This window comes from Natrix helvetica, assembly GCF_964273705.1.
Source record: "Natrix helvetica genome assembly, chromosome: 2".
NCBI lineage: Eukaryota > Metazoa > Chordata > Lepidosauria > Squamata > Natricidae > Natrix > Natrix helvetica.
In genome coordinates this window covers 229188068-229206130 of record NC_138552.1, presented here as the reverse complement: position 1 = coordinate 229206130, position 18063 = coordinate 229188068, and the positions used below count along the sequence as shown (strand labels likewise).

Sequence of the window (18063 nt, the reverse complement as noted above, 5' to 3'; positions counted from 1 at the left end):
CTTAGCCACTGAGCCACCGCAAATCTAAAAGATCATGTAAATAATATCAATTTCACCAATTTCCTTCAACCTCTTACAAAGAAGGATTACTGGTTTAGGAGCCACAGATGATTCTTCCAGTTCTTCTGACAACTGCAGTGTTAACAGATCCAGATTCAAATAAATAACAAATACTTAAGTTGCATATATTGTAATGCCATGAGGTATTCTAAGGTATATCAAAACAAATACTGCAAAGGCTATAAACAGCTTCTTCCAAATGAGTGGATCCAAAATAATGAGAGAGTATTTATCCCAGGGGTGTCAAACTTGCACCACTACGGCAGCGTCACGTAACATATCAGGACTTTTCCCCCCTTTGCTAAACTGGACGTGGACAGTGCATGATGCATCCGGCCTCTGGGCCGGGAGTTTGACAGATTAATCCAACAGTAAACTATTTTTAATTAAATTAAGATGATCCCGTTGTGCAATTTTGTCATAGATAAAAAGAACAAATTACAGAAGAGAATATTTGTAGCTGAGGGTTGAACTGTGGAGTCTTAGTTGCTCTCTGAGTTTGCTTGTTTTCTTACAGGTGTTTCATTACCAAACTAGGTAACATCATCAATACTAGTAGGAAGTGGATTTGCTCTGATTTTATACACTAGTACCGTGATGACGAATCTATGGCACGTGAAGCCATGTCGTGCAGCATGCGCGGCCTTGCCTGTTTGTCTTCCGGGTTTCTGGAGCGCAAGGACACACAACGATCAGCTGTCCTTCTTGTGTAAGGCAGTGCCAAAAACCAGCATGCATGCCAGCCAGCTGATTGTCATGCATACTAGAACCCAGAAGTTCGGCTTTTTCGGAGTGCGGCCCCAATGAACGTATAATACAGGTTTTTTACACAAGTTTAGAAAATATATGGAAATGTTCTTAAGAAATTAAAAAAAACGCAAGAGAGTGAGAACTGAACTGTTGTTTTCCAAAGGTTGTGGACTCCTCAATGCTATCAAATCCAGCTAGCAGAACCAATAGGAAAGGATAATAGAAGTTGAAATCCACCATCTATGGAAAGTCTAGATTTTAATCCTGTCTCAAAATCCAATCCAAAATTCTGTGCTGTCTGATATCAAGGTTTCTTATGATTTTCACTCATTGTAATCTTAACTGTATTCTGGCTCTTAGAACCTCTACATCAGTAGTTCTCAACCTGTGGGTCAGGACCCCTTTGGGGGTCGAACAACCCTTTCACAGGAGTCCCCTAAGACCATCGGAAAACACTTATTTTCGATGGTCTTAGGAACCAAGACACCAATTTTATGGTTGGGGGTCACCACAACATGAGGAACTGTATTTAAAGGGTCGCAGCATTAGAAAAGTTGAGAACCACTGCTCTATATGAATGCAAGACTTTTGAAATAAGTAAATCTTCTACATGACAGAAAGATAGTAGATGAATTCTTACTTACAGAGTTCTATTTTAAAACTAGTCACGGAACAACTACAGAACTATTAGCAGAACGTAATCTCATCATCATGTTGTCCATTGTCATCTTGTCACTAAAGTAACAGAAGACCCTGCAGACAGCATACCTTCGATTACAGATTTTTATCCCCATTAATTAGCTCCCAGAAAGATTACGTTTTAAGGAATAATTTATTAGGATTAGTTAATTAGGGAAAGTACATTTTCTAAGTCGCCAGTTACTCAAGTGAGCAACTATGGTGGCAATGGTTTAAAAAAGAAATCTAAAGTCCTCGTTCCATCTTGCTTTGGTCGTTTGGCACTGGTGGTTCTCTGTTCCCTTGATTTATTTTTCTCCTTCATTGGACTGGCAAGAGATTCAACTGATCTGAAGGAGTCAGGCCCCAAGAAAGAATTCTGCAGTTCTACAGCAAAGTGGTAATCTAAGTGTTCACTGAACTCCCACACTGCCACTCTTTGGTTACATTTCTCACATAACAAGCAGTCATTCATTGAGGAGGGATCAGCCAAACTCATAGCTCCCTCCTGCAAAAGTCCAGGAGCAGTCTGCACTTTTTCTTCTTTGAATGAATCAGGAAGAATTCTCATTTCTGAAGATGATGCATAACCTTCACCAGTCAAAGTGGTGTCTTGCAAAGCTTGTTCCATCAACTGCTGTTTCTGCATCATGTTTGGGTTGCTTGTTTCCGTTAAGCCTTCTGAAACTTGGCTGCTGTTGGGAGATTCCTTGATCTGAGTAGCTGGTGGTACTATCATATCATTTACACCAGGAACAAAATGCCCAGCAATAGCCTGGGCTTGTTTTCTTTTTGCTGCCCTTTGAAAGAGCATTTCAATAGCATTAACTGCCTTCTTGTTGGTCTCCTTTTTGGGACTTTCAAGGAACTTTGCATTCATGCTTTCTTTAATGGTGGTGGTGTGTTGAGTACGTTGGCTATGATTAGTAAGGAAGGAAGTAATATCTACAGACGATACTGTACAAGCCTCAGAAAATTTGCTCACACAGAGCTGAAGAAGTGTAACAGGAGGAGACCTAATGATAGAAGCAAATGATCAAGCATTCCAAAAGAAAAACACTCTCAAAACTAAACTGCACTATAATTTTTCCAGTAATTTGACTTCTCTAAGCATGGAAGAATCTGTCCCAAGATTATTCTTTCTGTATACTCTTTCTTCTAGCTAGTACTTCCTTTCAAGATTTTTCTTTCTTTAGTTCAAAAATAACTACCCAAGCAAGGTACACCGCTGACTTCTAACTGATAACTAGCACTCCAAATTTTGCTCTGTCCCATTTTTAATGCAAATTTTCCTTCTCGCATTATACCACTAGCTTCTTTGCCAACATCTTGCACAGAATCTTCTAATGGGCTTTGGTTGAAGAGCCTGTATATGTTTGGTAACCCTTCTTTTCCAAAGAAAAAAAGTTCCTACTGATCTCATTCTATTATTGTATTTCATCTCCTAACTCTTACTGCATGTGACAAAATTTAAGCAGCAAGGAGAGGAACCATTTTTTCCCCTCCACAGTAGCTTATTCTTAAATTCAAGAAGTAAAATTCTTACCATGTTGCTTGCTGGCCTGCTGCTGTGTTACAGTTCTGGATTAGTGCAAAGGCATCTCTGCTAATTTTTTGAGCATCATACTGGGACAAGGCACAGCAGCGTGTTATATTGGTATGTTTACCACCCTGCATATGGATCCCAACACTCAATTGTTTAGCTACCCGGTTGTTCTGTGGAAAAATAAATATATTAAATAAATAATGGAAATGGATCCATAAAAGACTGTAACAAGAGATACAGTACTTAAGATATGAAGCCATTGAATTTTTTCATCACTGAAGATATAGTCAACAGAAAAGGGTTAGAACTTTATCCCAATAGAAAAGTGGGCCTAAGACTTCTACAGTTTGTGGCTGTAGCCCCTTCCCAACTCAGTCGTAGTTCTATTTTCCTTTCTGGGGCAAAGAGGCTGTAGAATGCATCCATTAATGAATGGATTAATTGAATTAAGAAATAGACAATGAATTAAGAAACAGGAAACTCTGAGCTAGTATGAAAGAACAAAGATTGTAAAAAAATAGCCTCAGCAGGCTTTTTAAATGATCATCTTTCTCTTTTTTTTCTATCTTTTGTTTCCCCCTTGCCCATCCCATTGAATTTTTTTTAACCATTTTCACTCTTCAGAGCAGACATCCATTTATTTATCACCAGAAATTCTACTCAAGATCATGGTAATCAGTTCGGCAGCAAAATACTGATGAGAAAGCACTGAATTAAACAATTCAAATCCCATCAAATAGCAAAAGCTGTTCTCCCATATGTTTCAGTTCTATACACATATATTGGTTAGATAACATTATGCCTACCTGGTCTCTATCCTTATTCAATCTCTCTTCCAGCTCCAAGGCCAATTGCAAGAGCCAATACTGCACCTTCAGAAAGCATTACAATACAGTTACAATTTTAGGACTATGATTAGTATGCTGCTATCTTAAATCAAATCAAAAGAAAACTTTCTGGCAGGCTTTTTGGAACTGTCAGATTCCCATATCTTCAAAATCAGATTCATAACAGCAATACAAAATCAATATCACATAATCTATGCAGCTGGAAAAGTATTGAAATACAAAGCAGAATAACTTTCTGCTTATGGTCCAAGAAATCTATAATCCAAATTATTTCAATATATTATAAAAGCTGTAGGGTATTCCCACTGATTGAACCTTCAAAGTTTTCCAACTGTCTCTTTATTGACTGCTGAAGATCTAAGTGCATAAGATTCAAATTACCATTCACCATGGTAATAGAAGAGCTATTTGCTATTCTAAGTTGACATTCTGGGTCTCTACCTCTTTAGTACTAATCTGAATATCCAGCCACCCTAAAATGGGAAGATAATAGGTTACCCTCCAGTTAATGAGAAGGCAGTTGGTTGGCTGTGAATATTCTATGTAGTTTGCGCTAGAATTAAGGAGTTTAATAATGGGACAATTATTTTGGATTTCTGAATCAATAAGCCTATACAAATTTTGCCAAAATGTATTCCACTTGGCTCAACCCATGCCAGTCCAAACCACATACTATTATCTCTGCACTTTTTTACCTGCTTCTGAGTAGCCAATGCTGTTTTTCCAGGGAAATTCTTACTGCAACCAATGGATTTTGGCAATTGTCTAGCTTTCACAGGTTCAAAGTCAATTCCTCTGCACAATTCATATAACCAGGATCTGTAAATCATACATAGAAGCCCAAGTAAATAATACATCTAAGTTTGTAACTAATCGTTGATTTATGTTGCTATTTATTTAATTATCCAAAATATTTGGAAGTTGCATCAATTCAAAATAAAGGATTCCAAAATGGATAATTTAACAAACATTAAGTACCATTTATACATTTCCATTAAAGCCACATTTTGCTCAGTAGATCCCAATGTTCACCAACTAGATTCAAAATAATGGTTCAAAAAGGCAGATACAGTTTTAAGGAACACAGAATTTCTGACACAGGATTTAGTTTTCAGTATCCAAATAAAATATTTGCATTTACATTTTTACATCAACAAATCTCCTGAATTACTGCTCCTATTGTTGAAACACTGGAAATCGTAAATTCTTTCTTGTGGAGTACTACAAATGAAAAGCAACACTGACCAACTAAAGATCCATCTCTGTCCATCTATTTTACATTACTACAGCATATTCCCATTTGCATTTGTTGTATTTTAAGACATCTATGAATTCTACCCTGAACTCAGTAAAGTAAAAACAGAAGGCCAAATTAGATATCATGTAAAAAGCATAAAAAGATGACTGCAAAAGATCAATACTTGTGGCTGAAGGGAAGCTGTGGATATAATTCAATACATTGCTATATTAGCTGGAAATTTATTAGAGGAAGATTTCATTTGGCACTCATTCATTGAATATCCCATTTGTCAATCCAAACAGCATTCCAAGGGGTTAGAATAGCCTTGCACTGTAGGAAGTTAGCACCCACCCCTCTCCTAGGAAAATGAAATATTTTAGGAAATATTAAAAGGGCGGAATATTTCCCCTAAAAAGGAGGCAGAAACTCAGCACCCCTCGCCCCCTCAGCATCTATTCCCTTTTTCTTCAAGATCTTCAAGGCATGTGATCCCCTTTTTCCCCCAGGACCTCAAACCATGTGGTCCTGTCCATCATCAATAAACCTTCTTTCCAAGCAACTTCCATGAATCCAGTGTCTTTTTCCTCACTTGGAACTGAACCCAGATGGACATTTCTTCCAACACCTTGTATCAACTAGTCTTATGATTTATTTATTAGAACATTTGGCTGGTTTTTTAAAAACTGAAAACCCCTCATTTCAAAATAGAACGTATTTCACGCAATACTGCATTCGTTTCTCATTATTTCCCAAAATGACTATTTTCCCTTGAAATAAGCGAATAAGCAAAAGAAAACATCAGATCCTACTGATTCAGATGCTTAGCAGAACTAGCCTACTTTCTACGTACTCCATTCCAAGTTAAGTACTGAACAGCCTATATACTGTATAAGCACAAAAAGAAACATACATAGAATCCAAAATTTAAAAAAAAAGTGACTTGCCCAGTCTTCTCTCCAAAATGTGTCTGAAGCTGTGATTCACTGAACTGGATCAGCTCTCCCATATATTGCACTCCGAGACATTCAGTAATAGAAGCACCTAGTTTCCCTCCAAGATTGCGACTACAGGAGAAAAAGAAACCAATTGGATGGAGAAAGAAAAGATACTAGATCCGGGTACAATCAGCAAAAGTATTCAGGTAATCATCCAAAGAGGGAAGGACTGTGGGATTTGCGCTATTTGACAAATGGCTAAAGCATATTGACAGAAACAGTAATGAATAAGTAGCTTCTGCCTATACTAGTAGGAATCAAGCACAAATATGCCCAAGTAGTAACAAGCAGGAGAAAAGGATAACTTTGAAATTCATGGTTATATCCTCAGTTTTACGTACATGTTGCCGATTGGCATCTTGCTAAAGAGCTGAGGAACAGCCCCCTGTGATACCAGAGTCTGTCGATTTGGTTTGTTGAGGCCACAGGCCAGTTTTGCTAATACCTGAAATGAACCAAACAGCTAGTTTAGCAACAGTGGCTTTTCAATTTCCTACATTCAAATGTTAGAACAAAAGAAATCAAAACATAGGACACAGTGCAAATACAACTACTCAAAAGTATATAAAGATAATCACTATATTATGGAATTTCAAGGACACAATGATACATTTAACTTACTTAACCAAAAGGAAAGTATATCTGGTCCAAAATATAAATTCTCATACTGTATGTTTTCCCTCATTTTTATTCATCATAAATATTTGTATTTAGTTCATCCTGGGGCCAAAAAACCCAATAGAATTGTATGCATTCTTAATACCAGGATGTATAAAATTACAAAAACTTTTAAAGCAAACTTAAATAGAATGATATGTTCACATCACTGTAGAATCCTGGAGAATAATGCATTTGCTTCAACTTGGGCTACCTGCTTTTTGGTCCAGAATAGAATTGTTCCATTTTGTGGGTGCTTATTCCAGTTTGTCCCAAAAGCCTTTGAAAAGTGAAGTAAGACTAACCCTGAGTGGATAGCAGACTTAGAATGTTGACTCATAGGGAAAGCCACTTCAGACTTCACTAACTTTTATTTCTTTCTAAGAGTATAGGAGATTTCGGCAATTATATAAGGGAAAGGATGAGGTGACTCCAGTTAGACAGGCAGATGGAAGTGACTGTTGGGGAAAATAACTGGTCAGGTTATGAAGAAAAGAGACAAGATAACTTGCGCCAGTTCCCTCCCACCTCCAGTAGGTGGACTGGTAATCATATTAGCTAACCCCTTTGGCCTGCAGGTGTTGTTGCTAAGTTAATAAATAAGATCTCCCTCCCCCTTGATCTGACCATGGATGAGGATGTTGACCTGGAGTATAACTGAGCCCTAGGTGTGTGTGTGTGTGTGTGTGTGTGTGTGTGTGTGTGTCTGTCTGTCTGTCTGTCTGTCTGTCTGTCTGTCTCTCATATTAGGCTTGCAGAAACTATTTCTCTTCCCAGAGGTGGGGAAACAGCACCCAGCCCACTCTGCTATGTGGCACATATCTCAGTTGGGAACAGTTAGGTAAATCAGATGACGACTCATCTTGAACTGGACACACTCAAAACTGTAGAAATGAGAGTCCATTTTAGGAGAAGCCCTCTTATTCTACCACTTCTTACAGTACTAGACAACACAGTATCAGCAGTAGAGACCTTCAAGTTTCTAGGTTCTATAATATCTCAAGACTTAAAATGGACCCCTAACATCAAAAATGTCCTTTAAAAAGCACAACAAAGAATGTTCTTCCTACACCAACTCAGAAAGCTCAGCCTGCTCAAGGAGCTGCTGATACAGTTTAGAAAGGAACTATTGAATCTGTCATTTGCACATCTATAACTGTCAGGTTTGGTCCTGCAACCAAACCAGACAGACACAGACTTCAATGGATAGTTAGAACTGCAGAAAAAAACAATTGCTACCAGTCTGCCTTCCATTGAGGACCTGTATACTGCATGAGCCAGAAAGAGGGCTGTGAAAATATCTACAGATCCCTCGCATCCTGGACATAAACTGTTTCAACTTCTTCCCTCAGTTCTATTCAACGCTATAGGGAATTGCACGCAAAAACAACTAGACACAAGGACATTCCCATGACATCACTCTGCTAAACTAGTTCCCACAACACTGTTAAACTATCTAGTAGGGCTGCATTACTATTATCCTTCTCATCTTTCCTATTACCTATTTCCTTATCTTATGACTATAACTTTTGTTACTTATATCTTATGATTTATGTTGATGGCTTATTTAGTATCCTACGACATGCGCGGCAAATCTGAGCTGGGGCGACAGCTTGCATGCCTGCAGAGAGGGTTCTGTGTGCCACCTGTGGCATGCGCGCCAAAGGTTCGCCATCACGGTATAGCGTCTCCTGCTTGAGCAGGGGATTGGACTAGAAGATCTTAAAGGTCCCTTCCAGCTCTATTCCAATTGATTGAAACAGCATCCCCTCAGTATTATCCAACAGAACTTTCCCAAGTGCTTCAAGCGCTTTCTCTCTTTTATACGTCCTGCATTCATTGGATACAGATTTTGACATAGACCAATCAAGTTGTACGTGTTGAGTAGTAGAGTGAGTTCAACGTTAGAAAACAAGCAGCAATACCTTATTGTGAGAAATCCCAACAGAACATTGAAATCCAGTGGCAGACTCCACTGCAGCCCTCATTTCTTCCATGATCGCTGCCCCTACTGTCAGCTGCAATTCTGGATTGCTGGGATCTACAAAAGGCAATGACTTGAGCCACTGGCACACACCACGTTGCCTTATCTCCTCTAAAAAAGAACACAAACCGATTCAAAGTAAGCATCTTGCTAGACTGTTAACCGTTTATAACCATATTCATTAATGAACCACATGCCAATATACCAATAAACTCTTCTTAGCATCTTAATGTCACTCATTATATAATGCCACGGTACAGTAAAATATATAACCTTACACAATGCATTTGTGTGACTGGAGCATGTGAGGTCCAGTCAAAGCAGACCAAACGGCATAAAGGTGTGCTCAGGAAGATTTCAGCTTGCACAACATATAAAAAAATATCATTATAAAAGTTTGAAGAATATATATCAGAGCATGGTTCCTAAAAAAATAGATGTGACAAAAGTTCCAAAGTTGGATCAAACAAGCCTTCCTGGAATGTATATATATGTAAAAGAGAACACAATCCTAGAGAGTCAGCACACAGAATGAGTACTTCATGTTGGTATTCTATCTTGATTTTTCTGGAATTCAAACATATCACAGTGAGCTAAACTTTTAAGTGAGAAAAACATGCAGGAATGAATCTTTAAGTTCCAAAAGTAAACAGGAAATGTTGGAAACCAGTCTTTGGTTCCCTATATTTTAGTTTAGATAAAAAGAAAAGTAGCACTGAAAGTTTTTCCAGCTTCAGTATAACAAGCTCAACTCATTCCTAATAGCAAAATCACAGAAAATCAAGTGAATGCAGTTGGGGGAGAGAATCCAATCTGCTTGCAAATGTTATTCAATTCCCCAGAAAACATAACTGGACTGAACATTAGTATTAATGGATTCTCTCTCTTCCCCACCCCCACTCCTCTCTCTCTCTCTACACACACACACACACACACACACACACACACACACACACACACACAAAGACACCACTATACCTTTGTTGTCCGTATTTTCTTCTTCTTCAAGGCTATTTGGGAATCCTTGAATATACGTAGTTCCCAATTGCTCTACTGAAATAGGTTGACCCTCCATCTTTTTCAGCCTTTCCTGTACAGCTTGTGTTAAGTCCAGATAAGCTTCATCGATGCTGGCACGTTCAATCACAGCAAAACGTGATATCACTTCCATCACCTCTATGCTGGCTTCTCTATATCTACATGAAGGCACCAAATAAATTTTGATATTTCTGTTTATCCTGCCCTCAAGAATCTAATAAAAATCTGGCCATCAAAGTGATGGGTCTGTAGCATTATTTTTTTCATAATGTAGAATTTGACGCATGAAAACACCTTCATCGCCTTTTTTGTTTGTTTTTGCATAGCTTCAGAAACTCTGAAATTATACATCAACATTCAGCAACAAACTATTCATGGTGATCATAGTTCTGATTTTCAGTAAGAAGTAGTAAAATGAATAGAAAATGAGATATGCAAAGCTTCGGGCTTTAAATACTTTTAAAAATGAGGTAAAACCCACACATACATGCACAAATTCCTTTAATTAATTCCTAGTTCTACTACTACATCATTGTCCTGAATACTGTGATTGCATGATGATATTTTTTAAAGAAGAATAAACTAAACATACTGCATCCAGTTTTTAAGAGGCAGCATAATGTATTTCTTTAAACTGTTTGGAAAACAAACATAAGTTCCCAAAAAGCGGAAAATTCACCAAAAAGCAGCTGTGATTAAGGACCATACTGAGACATTTTTGTTTGGTTGTTTTAGATGGTTTCACAATCACCCAAGTGGGTGGAGAGCAAGATAAATTGTAAAAAGCTACCAATCCCAGGTTTACCTGGTGAGATCTGCTTTGCCACGGGCCTCTGGCACTCTAGCCAACTCAAGATCTGGGCATAACTTCTTGGCATCCGCAGCCCACATGTTTCTTTTAACTCCAAAAGCACGTGCTTCATAGCTCACAGCAATTATCCTGAATTCCATGAAGGGGAAAGATATTAGACATTACATAAAGGACAAAATGTTCATTTCCCCCAGTTTAGCATTAGATAGGAGAACTTTCACAGGTTTTACAGTATCACCTCCACATTGAATACTTCTCAGGATTTTCTTCTTCAATCATAGAATATTTAATCATTTTGAGAGGGGACATTCATTCCTAAAGATTTTTAGAAGATATTGAGAGGCTATGAACCTGTGGTAATTGACAGCTACTTAATCACTGCATGTACCACAGTGCTAGGGTTCCTGTACCCCCACTGCCCCGCCCCAGGTTAAAAATACATATTTTGGACAAGGCTGAGCAAAAATTATCCTAATCAAGAATTCTAGAGTTCTATATATAAAACACAAAAGTAAAGGACCAAACAAATTTTAGAGAAGCAATCAGAGAGAGAGAGAGACCTGATGTTTAAATGAGGACACTACAGAAGTTGGTCCAGAAATAAAAAACATGTATACATGAAACATTCATTTTCTCCCATTACCATTTAGGAATGCATTATTTAATCTAGATATGTATGCAAAGCAAAATACTGGAGACATTAGGCTCCCCCCCCCCCCCGCTATTGTAAATAATCTGCTTATTAACAGAAGGAAGACTTTTTTGTGTGTGTCCTTGAATTGGCTTTTTGACTCCAGGGGACTGACTGCCTGGACTATAATCCCTGCAGTTTTCTTGGCAAGATTTCACAAATCCTGCCCTCCTTCCTACGGCTGAAAGTGACAAGGTCACCCAGTCGGCTTGTACCCTCATCACACCAAACTGGCTCAAAGAAAAGTAGAATTGAGTTAAAACGTGTCTCCGCGAAGTTGCCGTTTCTTGTAACGACGCCGGAAGAAGACGCGGCTCGTCTGTTTTCCAAAGCGAGTCATTCCTTCGCCTCGATTATCTAACGCTTTCTGTCTACACAAAGAGAGGCACTTCCTACCCGCCACCTTTCCACGTCTTATATTGCACCACGACACACGGCTTTCCATGCAGACGGGGATCCAGCCGTCGCTCCACCTGTATATAGAAACAGTCCATATCCGCCAAAGCCACCACTCGCTCCTGCCCCCGAACCATCGCGCTCCGCTTGACGGCCACCCAAAAGGATTAAGCCGAAGCCAAAAGTAGAAGGGGAAACAGAGAAATCCGGGATAAGTTCCCGCCGTCGGGAAGGATCAGAGGGAAAAAAAACCCTCCTCCCTCTACGGTTTCTAACTTCCGCCCAACACTCAAGGCACCTTGGGAAACGTAGTTTTAAAAGAAAACATACCATAAAACAGGGGTGTCCAAACTTGGGAACTTTAAGATTTGTGGACTTCAACTCCCAGAATTCCCCAGCCAGCTTGTGGAATTCTGGGAGTTAAAGTCCACAAGTCTTAAAGTTCCCAAGTTTGGACACCCCTGCCATAAAAGTAATGTCCTTCGAATATCGCTCAACTCATGTTTTTTTATGGAGAATTCTGGGAGTTGAAGTCCACAAGTCTTAAAGTTGCCAAGTTTGAAGACCTCTGCCTAAGACGCTTAAGATACTTGACTATTATGACTCCTGGACAATGCATTATTACTCCAGTCCAGTCCTCCATTCACCCATGAAACTAAAAACTGAGACTCAACCCTGTCAAGCTTAGGTCCATTTTTTTAAAAAAAAACCTGGAAGTCGTTTCACCAATATGAATATACTTCTGAATATTCCCTGTTGCAGGTTGGACTTTGTGGAATGACTTTCTCTGAAGAAAGAGAAAGTCGAATGTTTGGAGGGGGGGTGGGGAGAGAGGAAGCCCGAAAGAACCGAAGTCCCTCAAAGGAAAACGATGTATTCTACATTTCTAACTCTATACGCGTACCATAGAGTTGGATCCAGCTTGTCCGGCCACCGTTCAAGAAGAGATCAGCCGACCTCCCGCGCATGCGCACTGTGACTTTTCTCTCCGTTGGACCCGGCACGCCGTTGCTTCTTGGCTTTCCCCCCGGTTGCTTGGTTGCCGTGGGCAACGGAACCTCTCCCCCCCTCCCGTTTCCCCCTCCCCGCCGGAAGACCTTGCATCCAGGCACAATGTCGTGGGACCCCGTGAACACGCTCTGCGAGCAACTGGTGAAGGCGGTGACGGCGATGATGGACCCGGCCTCCACGCAGCGCTACCGTCTGGAGGCCCTCAAGGTATCGTGGCGGCAGCGGTTACAGGCGGGAACGCCCCTTGGAGCATGCACGCAAACCAGCGGCCCGAAGTAAAGTGGGAGGGAAACGCATGGCCTCCGCCGGCCTTTTTCCCCGCTGCCGTTACCGTTAACTCGCCTGGCCATCCTTTGGAGCAGGTCGTTCGGGGTGGAGAACGTGGGGACTCGCTCGCCTCGTCGGCTTGATTGATGCCTTCGGGGCCTCGATGCCTCCTCCCCCAGTCACGATCTGTTCTTCATGGGGCCGCTTATTCTGAGATCGAAGTGAAAGGATGTAGTCCTCAACTTACGACCAGAACGGAGCCCAAAATGTATGTTGCTAAGTGAAACAAGTGTTAAGGGAGCCTTGCTCCATTTTGCAGGTTTTTTTAATGCCCCTGTTGTTAAGTGAATCACTGCTGTGGTTAAATGGAGTAACCCGGATGTTAAGTGAATCCGGCTTGTGCCTTGACTTTGCCGGTCAAAAGGGGATCACAGGACTCCTGGACACTGCAACCGTCGTAAATACGAGTCCGTTGCCGAGCATTTGAGTTTTGATCATGTGACCATGGGGATGCTGCAACGGTTGTAAGTGTAAATAGCGGTCCTGAGTCCCCCTTTTTTCAGGGATGTTGTAACTTTGAACAGTCACTAAATGAACTGTTGTAAGTCGGGGACTACCTGTATTATTTTAAATCATTCCTACCACAGGTAGTCCTCAACGATCACAATTGAGCCCAAAATGTCTGCTATTAAGTGAGACATTTGTTAAGTGAACTCTTGCTACAGTTGTTAAATGAATTGCTGAGGTTGATAAGTTAGTAACACAGTTGTTAAGTGAATCTGGCTTCCCCGCTGACTTTGCTTGTCAGAAGGTTACAAAAGGGGATGACATGACCTTGGGATATAGCAATGGTCATAAGCGTGAACCAGTTTCCAAGCATCTGAGTTTTGATCACATCATTGGGACGCTGCAGAAGTCGTAAGTGTGAAAAAAGGGTCATAAATCACTTTTTTCAGTGCCACTGTAACTTTGAATGGTCACTAAATGAACTCTTGTAAATCGAGGACTACCTGTGTATTGTTTTGAAAACATGGGAAACAGCCTACTTCTGTAAGGTTGACTGCCAGTTGAGCAGGCCAGATAGCTGCCTGCATGCGGTGGTATTCCAGGAATAAAAACGATGTTCTGTACTGTTTTTCTCAGACTCCCAGATATGGTGCTCTGCTTGCTGTGAAAGCATGAAGACAACATGTAGCAAATATGAAAGTTTTCAAGAAAGGACTAACAAAAATAGTGCTATGTCAGCCATGGGGTGGAAAATCAACATTCCTCATGGAAGCAATATTTTTAATTGTTTCACTGATCATTGATGAAATAGATGGTCGTGTTTGTGTTTGCAAAAAGTTTTCATCAAGCAGGTAGATTTAAAACACAGGAAGGCAAGGGGAAGGGAATATCAAAGCATGTATTGGGCTACATTTTTAGATGTAATGAAGACAGTAGAACCTTCAAAATAATCTGATGTAGAAACTTGAGCTTGATAGAAGAAATCAACCATAACTATAAATAGAAAGAAGCTTGGGACAAATTAATTTTAGTTAAAATATTGTAAACATTGTAAAATGACATTAAAAAATAGAAAACTAGAAAAAGTTAGCAATGAGCAAATATAATAATATAGTTAGTGATGAATAGTACCTATATAACCTAGAAATCTTCAGGAAAATAGTCCAATAATTAAGAGGGGGAAAGTAATCTATTTTGATTCACAAATTAGAAAATTGATAGGCAAACCAGTCTTGCTATTAGTATCCTGAAAGTTGTGTTTATAAGTGTGATACACATCACTTTTAGTTAATATGCTGTTTAGTGCCATATCCTAAATTACATAAGTAGGCTGTTTTCCGTATTTTCAAAACAATATAGTGGAATGATTTAAAATATTACTTTATCTCAGAATTTGGTTGGCCTTTTCATAATTACCTTGGTGGACAAATTATACACGTAAGCGCTTAAAATAAATTATTATTCCTTTTCAGTTTTGTGAAGAATTTAAAGAAAAAAGTCCAGATTGTGTTCCTTGTGGATTGAAATTAGCAGAAAAATCCCAGACTGCAATTGTCAGGCATTTTGGTCTTCAGATCTTGGAGCATGTGGTGAAGTAAGAATTTTTAGTTCCAACAAGTGGTGTAATATTGCAAGTTCCCAGAGGTCCTTAAATTGATTTAATTAAGAAATTAGATTTGCATCAGTCTTATTATAATATAGCAATAGATGCAATTATAATATAATATCATTATAATAGTAGAATTTGCATGTGTAGTTTATAACAAAGATGACTTGGTGACAGTTCATAGAAGGAATTGATATTCAGTATTTTGGTGTTAATGAAATAGCTTGCAGGCACTTGCCATAGGGCACAGTCCACACCTCTCTCTGTAGTACTCACCCACCCTCCACACTGCTTTTTGCCCCCTCCCCTCCCCTCAGAATTTGTGACTTCCAGATGGCTTTCCTATTGACTTTACCTGTGGGAAGGCAACAGGAAGTCACAGTTACATGAGATCCTTGCTGAACAACAGCAATAGAGACTGCTAGGATGGCCATTACTAAGCAATGTGGTCACATGATATACTGTAGCAGTTTATGACTGCATTGCTTACCAAGACCCAATTATTGTTGTTAAATGAAAACTGGCTTTAATTCTTTTAAAGGCTATGTATACTGCTTTTGCTTTGGTACGGGAAAGTTTAGCTGGATAGACAACTTGAGAACAGAATATCTCTCACTTATTTATTTATTTGTTTTATTTATTTATTTATTTATTATTTTATTTATTATTTATTTATTTATTTATTTATTATTTATTTATTATTTATTTATTTATTTATTTGACTTCTAGACCACCCCCTCTCCCCAAAGGGACTCGGGGCGGTGTACAGGTACAAATTAAAGTCATACAGTCAAAATACATATAACTAAAATCGAATTAAATACACCCCTGTACAAATTTATAAAATTAAAACTAACCTTAAAACCAAATCACAAAATTTAAAAATACAAACCGAGGTGGGAAAGCTGGAATTAGGCCAGGCCGGCTAGATGAAACAAGTGGGTTTTGAGTTTCTGGCGGAAGGAGCGGAGGTCCGTGGTCGTTCTAATGTCAGGGGGAAGGTCATTCCAGAGGCTCGGGCCCGCCACAGAGAAGGCCCTTCCCCTGGGCGCCTTCATAATATTATCATGTTATGAAAGTTTACTTATTATTAATCAGAATAACAGATTTGATGTCTGTGTTTTGGGGCGTTAGATTTCGATGGAATACTATGGGTCGATTTGACAAAGTCTTTTTGAAGAACAAGGTCATGGAACTAATATCCAATGTAAGTCTCGCTTCTTCTTGAACTTAAGCTGCTAAATTTTATTTTAATGGTACAGTATTTTTCACAAAAATAAGATGCTAGTGTTTAAATCATTCTTTAGTTAAAGACCTTATAATTTATTTTCTGGACAAAAGAGCTATTGTATTTATATCTATTGTGATGAAAAGCTGCACTAGTCAGCTATAAAAGGGACTGCAAATTGTTTGTAGTGCAATACTCAAAAGCAAGGAATAAAGCTTGTCCGAACAATATTGTTTGGATATGTAGTAAAGCAGACAATACAGTATGAGATTGGACTTTTACATTTGTCTGGATATAAATTGTCTGTCGAATTTAATACAGAAATGATCAAAATACTGTTTTTCTCGTCCTACTTTATAAAATATTCCAAACTCTAATAGTGTAGGATTCTGTTCTTATTTGATTTAATTTAAAGGGGTTTTTAAAAAAATTATACTACCATGTTTCCCCGAAAATAAGACGGGGTCTTATTTTCTTTTGCCCCACGAAATATGGCCTTGGCTTATTATAGGGGGAGGGCTTATTGTTTTGGGGTTGCCGGGCAGCTGCTCCCTTGCGAGCGGACTCCCGAAGAACCGGGCACAGCCTCAGGGGCGAAGCAGCCATGAGGTGACCATGCTCACGAGCAGCCGCCCAGCAAACCCCCTCTCCAGCTGGGCAGAGCGCCATTCACTGACCTGGGGGGTATCCCTAAGGCGCCAAGTCACGTGGCGCTCTGCCTGCCCCCCAGCTCCCGCGGCTTGGCACATTAGGGATACCCCCTAGGTCATTGAATGGAGCTCTGCCCAGCTGGAGAGGGGGGTTCCACGAGCTCTTGTTCCACCCCCAGCAAGCATGTCTCCCTGCAGGGCGCTGCTGCCGCCGCACTCCGAGCATAACTTCTTCTCCGGCTTCCAAACTCCAAAACTCGGCTGCCGAGTCTTCCAGCAGCGGCCGCTCTAGGAGTGCGCTCTATGATTGTGGGCTGGTTGCTGGAAGACTCTGTCCGGAAGACTCTTTGTCCGTCAGCCGGCCCACAACCATAGAGCACACTCCTAGAACAGCCGCTGCTGGAAGACTCGGCAGCCAAGTTTTAGAATTTAGAAGCGGGAAAAGAAGTTATGCTTGGAGCGCACCGGTGGCGGCGGCTGTGCCCTGCAGGGAGAGCTGGGCCAGGGCATGGTGAGGCTGGGAGGCATGCTTGCTGGGGATGGAACAGGCGCTCGCGCAACCCTTCTCTCCAGCTGGGCAGAGATCCATGCACTGACCTAGGGAGTATCCCTAATGTGCTAAGCCGTGGGAGCTGGGGGGCGGGCAGAGCGCCACATGGCTTAGTACCCTAGGGATACCCCCTAGTTCAGTGAATGGTGCTCTGCCTGGCTGGAGAGGGGGTTTGCCAGGCGGCTCCTCATGAGTGTGGTCACTTCATGGCTGTTTCACCCCTGAGGCTGTGCCTGGCTCTTTGGGAGCCTGTTCGCAAGGGAGCAGCCACCCGGCAACTCCCCCCTCCGGCCAGGCAGAACGCCACTCCCCAACCTAGCGGCATCTCGAAGGCACCAAGCAACATGAGCGCTTTTTCCCCCACCCACCCCAGCTCCCGCGGCTTGGCGCCTTTGGGATACTGCTAGGTCAGTGAGCGGTGCTTTCCCTTGCCGGAGGGGTGGTTGTCCAGGCGCCTTATTTTCGGGGGTGGGCTTATATTTTTGCCCACGTGAAAAATGTGGGAAGGCGTTAGTTTCAGGACTGGTCGTATTTTTGGGAAAACAGGGTA

General features: G+C 40.6%; 2 protein-coding genes across 5 annotated transcripts in view; one reads left to right on the top strand and one right to left on the bottom strand.

Annotated features, from left to right (window-relative positions):
* Nucleotides 1-1623: 1623 nt before the first annotated feature.
* POLH (DNA polymerase eta) lies at nt 1624-12736 on the bottom strand. Of its 2 annotated transcripts, none has more exons than XM_081941297.1 (10): nt 12599-12736; nt 10602-10736; nt 9737-9954; nt 8700-8869; nt 6459-6562; nt 6067-6186; nt 4578-4701; nt 3841-3906; nt 3035-3204; nt 1624-2504 (listed from the first exon to the last, which is right to left on the bottom strand). In XM_081941297.1, exons 2-10 carry the CDS (start codon nt 10685-10687, stop codon nt 1706-1708), a joined length of 1857 nt encoding a protein of 618 aa, XP_081797423.1. In that variant the 5' UTR covers nt 10688-10736; nt 12599-12736; the 3' UTR covers nt 1624-1705. The 2 variants fall into 2 exon arrangements, with proteins under 2 accessions (XP_081797423.1, XP_081797422.1); XM_081941296.1 differs by lacking the exon at nt 12599-12736 and adding an exon at nt 11695-11909.
* XPO5 (exportin 5) overlaps nt 12661-18063 on the top strand; it is a gene marked incomplete at its 5' end in the record, with an annotated part of 41604 nt that continues 36201 nt past the window's right edge. For 2 of the 3 annotated variants that reach the window (XM_081941294.1, XM_081941293.1), the window contains 3 exons: nt 12661-12912; nt 14952-15073; nt 16220-16292. In XM_081941294.1, the coding sequence (XP_081797420.1) occupies nt 12661-12912; nt 14952-15073; nt 16220-16292 (447 nt within the window). Of the gene's footprint in view, nt 12913-12960; nt 13241-14951; nt 15074-16219; nt 16293-18063 lie in introns of those variants that run through there. The other variant, XM_081941295.1, reaches the window with a different exon arrangement.

What these genes read in the sequence shown, in the direction of transcription:
- POLH (XM_081941296.1), bottom strand. Translation starts at nt 11,831, where the DNA reads ATGGTTCGGGGGCAGGAGCGAGTGGTGGCTTTGGCGGATATGGACTGT. An exon ending in AGAAAATACGGACAACAAAG is followed by an intron (nt 8,870 to 9,736) that starts GTATAGTGGTGT and finishes GTTCTTTTTTAG; the next exon opens with AGGAGATAAGGCAACGTGGT. An exon ending in GCAGGCCAGCAAGCAACATG is followed by an intron (nt 2,505 to 3,034) that starts GTAAGAATTTTA and finishes TTCTATCATTAG; the next exon opens with GTCTCCTCCTGTTACACTTC.